At 34.5% G+C, this 12,178-nt stretch overlaps 1 protein-coding gene across 2 annotated transcripts in view; it reads left to right on the forward strand.

The window, feature by feature from the left end:
• Positions 1-10,775, forward strand: part of Rrm2b (ribonucleotide reductase regulatory TP53 inducible subunit M2B) — a 40,955-nt gene extending 30,180 nt beyond the window's left edge. The window contains exons 8-10 of one of the 2 annotated variants that reach the window (XM_027952583.3): positions 654-767; positions 7,255-7,444; positions 9,843-10,775. In XM_027952583.3, coding sequence (XP_027808384.1) covers positions 654-767; positions 7,255-7,407 — 267 coding nt within the window. In that variant the 3' untranslated portion in view covers positions 7,408-7,444; positions 9,843-10,775. Of the gene's footprint in view, positions 1-653; positions 768-7,254 lie in introns of both variants that reach the window. The other variant, XM_071602202.1, reaches the window with a different exon arrangement.
• Positions 10,776-12,178: the final 1,403 nt, after the last annotated feature.

The following is a 12,178-nucleotide window of genomic DNA, read 5'->3' on the forward strand; positions in this document are numbered from 1 at the left end:
CAAAAAGCTGGATGTTCTACTTAAAATGTGTTTTTATTTATTCTAAAGAATTAATTTATCAGGATGCTGAGCAATAGAGTGCTTGCCTAGAATGTACGATGGCCAGGATTTAATCCCCAGGACCACACACATCCCCAGTACACCCTGCCACACACACAATAAATAAATAAATAGATGAAAATAAAAAAGAAAGAAAAAATTAGTTTAAAAATAAAATTTGCTTAGCTTTAAAAACATCGCATAGTTTAACAAGCATGGTTTTCATATTGGAAGGAGGAAAGCATGTGGTTAATATGTTTTTGTTTTTTATCTATTAACATTGTCTTTGAATGTAGAGTTCAGTTTATCTCCCAACCCCTTAATCCATTTCTGTTTTATCTCATATTCTTTGTTAACTGAGTTTTCTGTCTTTCCACCTCTCTTTCATAGTCATGCTTCCCATGATGATCATCTTTGGTGAATCTTTTTCTAGGTATTTCAGAACAAAGCAACAGTGGTGATCATTTTCCATGTTGAAAGAATTTATCCTAGTACACTTTCCTTGAGCAAAATCGTTGTCTTAGAATATTAATAAAACCAAAACCTTCTCTCTATTTGGAAAATACCTTATTGTTCTGTCTTTGTACTTTATTCTGGTTTTGTTTACCTTCCAGGAGTTTTTAACAGAAGCCTTGCCAGTTGGCCTCATTGGGATGAACTGTGTTTTGATGAAACAGTATATTGAGTTTGTAGCTGACAGATTACTTGTGGAACTGGGATTCTCAAAGGTAAGGTGTTCAAAACCACCCTTTTACTACCAGGTAAAATGTTACAGTTAAGTAAAGCCCCTAAAATGTTTTACAAAAGCATTTATAATATATAATTCTACTTTTAAAATGTTCATGACAGAGATGTAATTTTTTAATTTTTTAAATTATAATTTGTTATATATGACAGCAGAATATATTACAATTCATATTACATATATAGAACACAATTTTTCATATCTTTGGTTGTGTACAAAGTATATTCACACCATTCGTGTCTTCATACATGTTCTTTGGATAATGATGTTCATCCCCTTCCACCATCATTTCTAACCCCATGCCCCCTCCTTTTCCCCTCCCACCCCTTTGCCCTATCTAGAGTTCGTCTGTTCCTCCAATGCTCCCCCTCCCAACCGCACTATGAATTTGTCTCCTTATATCAGAGAAAACATTCGGCATTTGTTTTTTTGGGATTGGCTAACTTCACTTGGCATTATCTTCTCCAACTCCATCCATTTACCTGCAAATGCTATGATTTTATTCTTTTTTATTGCTGAGTAATATTCCATTGTGTATATATATATACCACATTTTTTAATCCATTCATCTACTGAAGGGCATCTAGGTTGATTCTGCAATCATAGCTATTGTGAATTGTGCTGCTATAAACATTGATGTGGCTATATCCCTGTAATATGCTGTTTTTAAGTCCTTTGGGTATACACCGAGGAGAGGGATAGCTGGGTCAAATGGTGGTTCCATTCCCAGTTTTCCAAGGAATCTCCATACTGCTTTCTGTATCGGCTGCACCAATTTGCAGTCCCAACAGCAACGTATGAGTGTGCCTTTTCCCCCACATCCTTGTCAACACTTATTGTTGTTTATATTCTTAGTAGCTGCCATTTTTGACTGGCAGAAATGTATTTTGTATGAACAAATTGGTTTTATAAAAAACTTTGAAATTTAAAATGAAATTCAAAATAGAAATAGGAAGCTGGTAAATATTAGCACTAATAAGTTCAATACATTACCTTGTAATATTGCAGGTATAATTTAATAGAATTATGTTCAGGTAATTTTATTTGATCTACATTTAAATTTACCCTTTTTTAAATTCTTACGTGTTTACTTGGCAAGTTAGAGGTTAATACTTTTAAATAGGGGATAGTTTCTAGGAAGACATTAAATGTCATCATTTGACTTTTTTTTTTAAACTTTTTTTTTTTTTTTTGTGGTGCTGGGGATTAAACCCAGTGTCTTGCACATGCTAGGCAAGTATTCTACCACTGAGCTATGCTCCCATTCCTGATTTGACTCTTTGAAATTAGTTGTGTATAAGTTTTTTTCTCTTATTTTGTATATCAGAGATAATGTACCTGAATTTTTAAAAGATATTTGGTTTTCACCTTACTCACAGGAGATGGAGCCTGCAATCAGACTACCTAGGTTTGAATCCTGGTTCCACTGCTTTCTAGCTTTGTGACCTTTGGCAAGTTGCTTAACCTCTATCTCAGTTTCTTCATCCATAAAGTGGAAATAAAAAAAATAATAATGCCACAAATAATTGTTGATGATACCTAAAACACTTAAAATAATCTCAGACACAATAATGCACAGTAAATGGTCATTTTGTACTCAATGTAAGTGAAATGGTCATAGAAAATGCTTTTGTAAAACATGTTTTAGGGGCCTTACTTAACTATGTTCTGTATCTATGTTCTTACATGGTAAGTAGAAATTGTAAGTTTTAATTTTTTAGTTTGGAATTGTAAGTTTAAATTATATTTAATGATAAAACTTATAAAATCCACAATGTTCGGTGCAGTCATTACTTCTTTTGGTAGTGCATTTCTATTATGGTAACCGCAGAAGTACTTATTGAAATAGTCAAGTGGTGGCAAAATTTTTTTTAAGATAAACCATGCCAGCAACTTGTGAGGCTGAGCCCGAAGAATTGCAAGTTCAAAGCCAGCCTCAGCAACTTAGGGAGGCACTAAGCAACTTGGCGAGATCCTATCTCAAAAAATAAAAAGGGCTGGGGATGTGGCTCAGTGGTAAGTGCCCCTGGGTTGAATCCCTGGTACCAAAAATTTAAAAAATGAAAAAAATATATATATGAAGAGACAAACCATTTTATTTTATTGTTTTAGTTGCAAGACACTCTCTATTTGTTAGTAACTTTTACTGATATGTTTGGTTTTAGGAAAATTAATTTGCTTATGTAAACCTTAAAATGAATTCATTGTTCTTTAACCTCCACCATATCCTCATATCCATGATCTCTTGCTTATTGGGAAAACTGCTGACCCTTGGGTTCAGTTTTTCTTTTGGGAACTTGATAATTGTAGTTATATAAAACATTCTTACAAAAGAAAATCTAAACTCGGTATAAATCTTCTCCTGGGTCTTCAAAATATCTGAATAAATTCCCAAAATCAGAAATTGCACAAACCTCTTATATTTTTGAAGGCAAAAAACATACAAAAGGTTAACAATAAAAGGTTGCCAAAGAGCTCCATCTACTTAGAAATGGAAAAAAGTATTCATCAAAAGGAGAATAAAGGGGCTAGGGGTGTAGGTCAGTGGTAGTGTGCTTAGTACCAAAATGAGGAAGGGGAGTGAGAGGGAGGGGGAGGGGGAGGCGGGGAGAGAGAGAGAGAAATTAAAAATTAAAAAATAAATTTTGAGCCAGGCGCGGTAGTACACACCTGTAATCCCAGTGGCTTGGGAGGCCAAGGCAGGAGGGTCGTGAGTTCAAAGCTAGCCTCAGGATTTTCTGTTTTACTGGAGTATAGATTTTCAAAATAGTTTTGTTTTGTTTTGACTTTAGAATTTTATTTTAAAGGTTGTACAAGGTCAGATTCTGAAACTGTTGCAAACCTGTCAGGCAGGGGAGATGAAAAGAAAAGTGAAAAGACAAAAGTAAATTTTTCATTTTGTATAACCATTCAAAATAGTTTTTAATCTGGAAAGTAATATGGAGATTCCTTAAAAAACTTGAAATGGAACCACCATTTGACCCAGCTATCTCACTCCTCACCATATACCCAAAGGACTTAAAAACAGGGACACAGCCTCATCAATAGCAGCACAATTCACAATAGCCTTTGTGAAACCACCCTAGATGCCCTTCAATAGATGATAAAGAAACTGTGGTATATATACATGTAAAAGAGAATAAAATCATGGAATTTGCAGATAAATGGATGGAGTTAGAGAAAATCATGCTAAGCGAAGTAAGCCAATCCCAAAACACCAAAGGCCAAATGTTTTCTCTGATAACTGGATGCTTATCATAATGGGGGTGGGGCATGAGATGAGTGGAGGAACTTTGGATGGGGCAAAGGGAGGGAGGGAGGGAGGATGGAGGTAGGAAAGATGGTGGAATGAGACAGACTTTATTACGCTAGGTACATGTATGATTGCATGAATGAAAAATCAGAAATTGCACAAACCTCTTATATTTTGTATAAGATATAAGATATTTTGGGTACAACCAGAGAAGTGAAAAATTGTACTTCATTTGTGTACAATGAATCAAGGAGCATTCTGCTGTGATGTATAACTGATTGGAACAAATAAATTAAAAAAATTTTAAAAAAGGCCAGTCTCAGCAACTTATGGAGGCACTTAGCAACTCAGCCAGACCCTGTCTCAAAAACATTAAAAAAGGGCCAGGGATGTGGCTCTGTGGTTAAGCACCCCTGGGTTCAATCTTCAGTACCAAAAAATAAAAAATAAAATAAACTTTGAAAATATAACAGTAAGATTACTATATTTCAAAGCTTGTAGAATGCAACCAGAGAGGTTTTCAGAAAGTTCATGTGAATATTAAGAAAACAATCTCAAGCACATGAACTAAATTTTGAACCCAAGGAGCTTGAAAACAATTATTCTATACTGACAGTTTTTGAGAAGATTATTAGTAAATGATCATCATTTAATGGATTCTTTTTATGATTATTATTTTTTGTGGTGCTGGGAATTGAATACTAGGGCCTTGGGCATGCTAAGCATGCACCCTCCACAGAGCCCCATCCCCAGCCATTTTAACAGTTTCTTAAATAGAAGTCACATTATTGATGTTATCAACTTCTCTTAGCTACAGATTAGTCAAAAAACATTAAAAATTTTCTATGTGTTAAAAAAAAGCTGCTTAATTTAGCTTGATTACCTTGTCCATGCCATAAATGATTCAGATCTAATTTACTGAAGTTCCCCATTTCTAAAATCCAGTGAATCTATTATTGGTACACTGTCTTTTCTGCTGTGTCTTGCAGCTTCACTCTCTCTGAGAGGCAGTTTCACAGGATTCAGTTATCAGCCACACACAGCATATGAGTACTCTATTTATCTATATATCTTTATATATCCACACACATACATATACATACATATGTGCACTTATGTTTACAGATTATATATATATATATATATATATATATATATTAGATATAAATCATATAACATGCAGTTCACCCATTTAAAATGTATAGTTGTTTTATTATTTTTATTTTTAGCCCTGGGATTGAAACCAAGGGTGCTTTACCACTGAGCTACATTGCCAGCCCTTTTTATTTTTTGAGACAGGGTCTCTCTAAGTTGTCGAAGGCCTCACTAAGTTGCTGAGACTGGCTTGAACTTGCCTTCTTACTGCCTCAGCCTTCTGAGTTGCTGGGATTACAAGTGTGCATTATCCCACCTGGTAATTAAGTGGTTTTTAGTATGTTCACAGTTGCACAATCTTCACAACAATCTATTTTAGAACATGGTAACATGTTTATAATATCAGAAAGAAAGTTTACCCTATTAACAGTCAGCCACCCCTTCTTTCCCCTCATCCCTTCCACTCCTAGGCAATCTCTAATCTAATTTCTGTCTATAAATTTGACTCTTCTGTGTATTCCATTTCATATAAATAGAATTGTTAAATGCATGACTTTTGTAACTCTTTTCTTTCCTTAGTAGATTCATTCACAATGTAGCATGCATCAATTCTTATTTACTCCTTATGACCAAATGGTATTCTATTATATGACTATATGGAATTTTTATTTGTTCATTCATCAGTTGACAAACAATTGAGTTACTTCTACTTTTTGCTATCATGAATAATGCTGCTGTGACATATGTTTTCATTTCTCTTGAATATATACCTAGGGCTGAGAATGCTGTATCATACAGTAACTCCATGTTTAATCATAAGAAGAACTGCTTGTTTCCCAAAGTGGTTGCACAATTTTACATCCCCACTAGTATATGAGGGTTTCCATTTCTCCACCTCCTCACCCACAGTTGTTATCTCTCTTATTCGAGCATTGGGGTCTTGATTTGCATTTCCCTAATGGATAGTGATGTTGAATATTTTTTCATGTGTTTATTGGCCTTTTGTATATTTTCTCTGAAGAAATGTCTATGTGTCTATTCAGATCCTTTACCCATTTAAAAAATTGGATTATTTGAATCTATTCTCATCTGTGATGTTTGTAATTCCTGCTTGCATACTCCTAAACTCGGAAATCCTTTTTTATTGTACCTTGTGAATCACTGAAATGTTTCCAATGAGCTGTATTTCCAGCCCTTCTTCTTTAATTCAGTAGTGAAAAAACTTCTTGTCAGCATGTGTCCAGCATGTGTCCAGCGTGTATCCCCCCTCACCTAGTGTTCCTCAGAACATACATTGGGAAAAGCTGGCCTAGAATCATTTCTACATACAGGAAATGGACTTTGTTTGCAGATATCTAGTCACTCTGGATAGAGTTAATTTTATCTTTCCTGATTATGACCTGTTAAGGTCAATTTGACCTTATGTATTCTGTTATGAACTAAGAAGCATACTTAAGAGCTCAGGACATTGTTGATAATTTAATATTTTGTATATTGTGTATAGATGACTACCTGATAGTAATTCCTATGAAAAAATGCCTCTAGTTTCTATGGTGTATTGAATCTTGCAAGCCATGAGAACATTCCCTTGGGTTGTTAGTATTAGATATTTCATTTCCTGAAATATTTCCTGTTTATTAGAATACCAAAGGTATTCTTGGAGGAGGTTAGTAGGTGACGTCACTCATATGAAAATTTGTCAAGCTTGATTGTTGACTAGGTCATATTTCAGTGCCTCCAGGACCTTAGGAGAACAATATGACCATGTAGGTGACTAGAAAGGTGTTGGGAAATCTAAGCTCAAATGGATTCTATTTGTTATTCATGTATAACTAAAAAGAACCAATACATTAAAAATAAATAAATAAATAAATAAAATATACTCAAACTGAAAAAAAAAAAAGGAAATACTGGCATGTGCTAGGGTTGTAGCTAGTGGTAGAGCAGGTACTCAGCATGCATGAGACCCTGGGTTTGAACCAGCACCAAAAGAAAAAAAAAAGAATCTCCAGAGAGAAAAATAAAATAAAATTGATTGATTGATTGTCATTTTTGCCATTGTTGTAGGATATCATTTATTTGGCTTCTTCAGAATATCTAATAATGTGTCTTTTCTTTTCAGATTTTTCAGGCAGAAAATCCCTTTGATTTTATGGAAAACATTTCTTTAGAAGGGAAAACAAATTTCTTTGAGAAACGAGTTTCAGAGTATCAGCGTTTTGCCGTTATGGCAGAAACCACAGATAATGTCTTCACTTTGGATGCAGATTTTTAAAACCTTCTTCTATTTAAAGACCCTGTAGCCTTCATTGGTAAATAATAGTCTATTTTTCTCTACTTAAAAAAAAACTTAACATATTTACTTTAAAGAAATGGGAATTTGATCAAAAGGAAATCTAAAACCAAATTTTAATTACATTGAATTTATATAAATACACTCTAATTTTCCTGTAATAGGAATTGCTTTTTTGTTATTGTTACTAGAGTATATGATGGCATTATTTAGTGGTTAAGAGTTTGGGGTGAAGGGTCAGATATGGGTTTGAGGTTCTGCCCTTACTCCTTTGTGTGACTCTTGGCAGATCAGTTAATCTCTGTAAACCTCAGAGTACTTATCTTTAAAATAGGTATAATAATAGATCCTAAACTCATAGAGTAATATGAGGATCAAGTGCTTAGTTAATACTACCACCACTATCATTATTATTGGTAGGGTTAATTGGAGTGATATTATGATAAAATGTCCTCTCTTTCAAATAGTTATGATTCTGGGTCCTAAGATCTAGAAATAATTAGATCCCTATTTTTAATGTTTGGGGGAATAATATAAGAATTTCCTTAGAAAGACATAATTATCTACATGAGAATAACTTCATTGAATTTCTCAGTAGAAAGGAAATTTAGTTCTTAGTTGCTTTGGAAGGGATATTCATAGAGTAGAATCTAGGAGGTTATTATGGTGGTTGACCTTGAAAGCAAAATGATTCTTCTACTTCAGAAATAAAATGGTAACTGTTGCCAGATTTAGCCCTGGAATGTTTAGAACCAGGATGAATTGGCTAGAATAGCATTTCCCAAAGAATATTCCCAGAACTATTAGCCCCTCTAGATTTTTTTTTGTATGTGTATGTGTGAGTAAAAGGGATTTGGAGGTCAGATGATTTTGGGAAAAGTGGTACTCTCCATCTTTCTTTAGAATGTATATGTGAGACTTCAAAGACTGAGAAAGTCTACAGTCCAGACACTAATCTCTCCTTGTATATTTCAAACATACCCAACACAGATCTGTTTTTCACCTATTAATATCCCCCCTCACCTAGTGTTCCTCAGAACATACACTGGGAAAAGCTGGCCTAGAATCACTTCTACATACAAGAAATGGACTAACAAAGGGAAAATTTGATAGATATTATTGAATCCTTTCATATTTGTATCAAGCTGAGGAAGGTATCCAAGACTGATTCCAGCTATTTCTTAATATCCTTAAAATCTTTCTATGCTATTAAAGGAAAGTGTCTTTCAATGAAACCATGTATCTTGCATGATAACAGATGGTGAGGGAGATGGAAGTCTCTTTAATGGAAACAGAGTAAAGACCAAGAGCCAAGGTGTCTGGGCAATCTGCCCCTTCTTCAGTTTTAGGAAGTGTCAAGAGGTAGCTTCCTATTCACAGCCAAGTGTACTTTATAAAATTCTGGAAGCTAAAATTGAGAGATTTTCTCTCTGTATAAATTTTTGCTTCTGTTCATCAACTAATTGATCAAAACTGGAGTTCTCAAGTGATGAATGAAGGTCATAACTTTTATTATTAGAATATCAAACTTGAGATGTTCTGATTATCATAATTCTATTTGTTCCCAGTTTGCCAAGTGTTTTTATTTTTACATCATCTCATTTGATCACACAAAAGCTTTCTAAGCTTTATAGGGAGCTATTATTGAAACATTACAGATGGAGAGAGTGAGTCTCAAAAAAGTTGATCAAGATCTCATAGTCACTGTCCCTACGGTATAATTTTTTTAGAGGTTGTCACATCTCTTAAAATTTGGTTCTTTTCCATCCATCTTGATTTGTTTTTTACCTATTTCCTTGTTAATTAATATGTCACATAGTATCACAGTATTAATATATAGACAGACTTTAATTAGAGTCTCAAAATACCACTGGGAACCATTTGAACTATATTCAAGTATTATATTCAAAGATATTTATATATCTATGATAAATTACACTGTTCAAAATTATTTAAAGATGGTAATATATAAAGGTATCAGAATGAAAGAATAAAAGTTTTATAGTGCATTTTGCCTTTATTTGAATCCAGATCTTTCTTATAGGGAATGACAGGTGCCTTAATGTGAAGCTTATGTAACTGCATTTGGGGAAGAATGCTTAATACTAAAATACTGAACTTTAATACACTGGATTTTGTTACATTCAGTATTTTAGACCATTTTTAATGCCTCTAGATTGCATATTTATTTATTATGTTCAGTACTTTTGTTCTTAGGTTTTTCAGAATCATGACATGAAATCCCTTTTTAATATCTCACAAGAAAAAATTGAGTATGTTTATACTGTTTCTCTTCATAACACATATATTTAAATCATGTCTGTGGTAGTTACAATTAAGTTTTTATATTTAGGAACATAAAAGTGCATACATAGTTCTATGATAAATTGCACTTATTAAAAAATATTTTATTGCAGCATGAAGAATCATGGCCTGGAAGGACTTAAAAAGACAGTTTGACCCAGTGCTTTCAGACAGGGCTGGATTTTGCTGTCCAATTATATACAGTAATTAACAATTACTTATACAATAAAAGTGTACCTCAACCATGTTTTATTAAATAAAAATTTTATAGTCATTTTATTTTGGAATATCCAGATTATTCTGTTTCTTTTGCCATTTTTTTTTCATTTGTACATGGAAAAAGTGATTACTGAAAAAAAGATTGTGGTATGTATATTTAAAAAAATAAGTTATTTAATTTTCAGAATTTTGCATATTGCATTTAAGTATGATAACATCACTGTCATAGGATTTCCAGATTTCCTTTGTACAGCTTAAGTAAGAGATAAATGTCATGAATGCTGATGGGCTGCATGAAAGCCAAATCAAACCTATATTCAAGTATCAAGATTTTGAACCAGGTTGAGTGAATGGGTGGCCAACTCAGCAGATTCTGAATGAGTAGCATAGAAATGAAATCCTTTTTTCACCATTTCCCTTTAAGTGGTCTGCTCATTTGTAAACTGCTGAAGGTTTGAAGAATATTCTTAGGACCTTAGGAGAGAGGATTTAATCATTGAATTCTGTAAAAGAAAATATATGTAAAAGTGGAAGATCAGAGAATGATTCTTTTGTACAGTTAAGTAAATTCACAGTATTCTTAATTTATGAACTTAACTATTTTACAACTATATGTAGATTTTTTAAAAATCATTCAGCAAAATTATTTAGCATCTACTCTCTGTATAGAAATCTTTATAAGATGGGCTATAACAATTTGTTTTTTGGTAAAATACATTATGGTCACTTAAACCAACCCCACATGTACAGAATTCATATTTTTTTCAAAGAAAGAAATTGTTAATTTTTGGTTTAGTATGTTAAAATAAACTATCATTGCTACATCATTATGTGTATGTCCTTTTTGAATAAGAATGTTTCTGCAGCTAGATATTTAGGTCTTCACTGAATGAGGGGTATTGTCAGGAGAAGGAGAGGGGAATAGAGATGAGTTGTGATTCTCAAATGTATTTGTTACAAAAGAATGGGGTACTCATGGTCCAGAGGTGGCAGTGTGACCACTGAGAATCCAGCCCTACTTTCCCTCATAGACCTGGGAGTCCATTGACATATGAGAAAATAAAAAAATCTCTTAGGAGGACTGCGTGGGAAAAAAAAGTTCCCAGAGCAAAGTACTTTCCAATAACAGAGGCAGTAGAGGGGCAGAGTGGACTGATTTTGGAGCAGGGGGTCACCAAAGGCACAGGGCAAGGCTTTGGGTGGCAGAAGACATGAGGGGGTGGGTCAAGAATGAGGCCAATATGGAACACTGTGGGGACGATGCTGAGGTGGTGGTAGTTGGGAGAGTACTGGCCTTTTAAAACCTGCTGAGTTGAGGTGTGGCAGGAGGGGCAAAGAACCACCATCCAGCTGTCTAGGTTTTCCACGACCTTTCTAGAGGACATGTTTATGGCAGGATAGCCCTCATCGTGCATCTGGGTTTTCTGCATCCTGTGCCAGCTCTCACAACCACACCTGCCTTCTGTTCATTTATCCAGGTTGTTTATACACAGGAAAAAGGGGCAAGAGGCATCCTTCATTTGCTTACTTAATTGAGCACTGGTCAAGATATTGACCATGATCATGATAGCCCCTCATCAATGATAAAGTCCAACTTCATGTGTCTTGAAAATTTAATTCTCAATAAAATTGGTATTTGTGAAAATTGAAGAGTTTACAAAGTGCTTCTGCAGTCCTGTCATGCCAATTGTTTTGTTGGTTCACTTATTTTATGAGGAATTGCTGTCATAAGACTTGAGGCTCAGAGAAGTTCATTTTCTTGTCCAAGGCCCCAGAGCTAGCAGATGTTAGCAGCAGCTCTCCAATCAAGGTGTCAAGGCTCTAAATCCCATCATCTGTTCACCGACTAACCCAAATTTCTATTCCTACTTCTGGTGGTACTCAAGAAGATCTTCGAGAGATATGATCCCCTTGACCTGCACAGCCTGTAACACACTCCATTGCAGGTGCCAGTTTAGTTTCATCTGCATGTCTTGAGGTCCTGCCCCTCAGCACGATGGCAATTGTCTGAGCTTCACTCTGTAGAAGGAGTGGAGGGGCGCTGTCTGCTGGAGCCTGACCAGAGTGGCAAAAATGTGTAAAGACATCCATATTGCAAGGGAAATAGATATCCTCTGAAAACATTTCTTTAAATAAAAAAGTAATTTAAAATATTAGGAACAGCAGTAGTACAGATAGAACTCAGAATGGCATATGCTGACAGTGATTGCATGTGGTAAGTGTTAACCGT

The sequence above is a fragment of the Marmota flaviventris genome, chromosome 15 (genome assembly GCF_047511675.1).
Source record: "Marmota flaviventris isolate mMarFla1 chromosome 15, mMarFla1.hap1, whole genome shotgun sequence".
Taxonomy (NCBI): domain Eukaryota; kingdom Metazoa; phylum Chordata; class Mammalia; order Rodentia; family Sciuridae; genus Marmota; species Marmota flaviventris.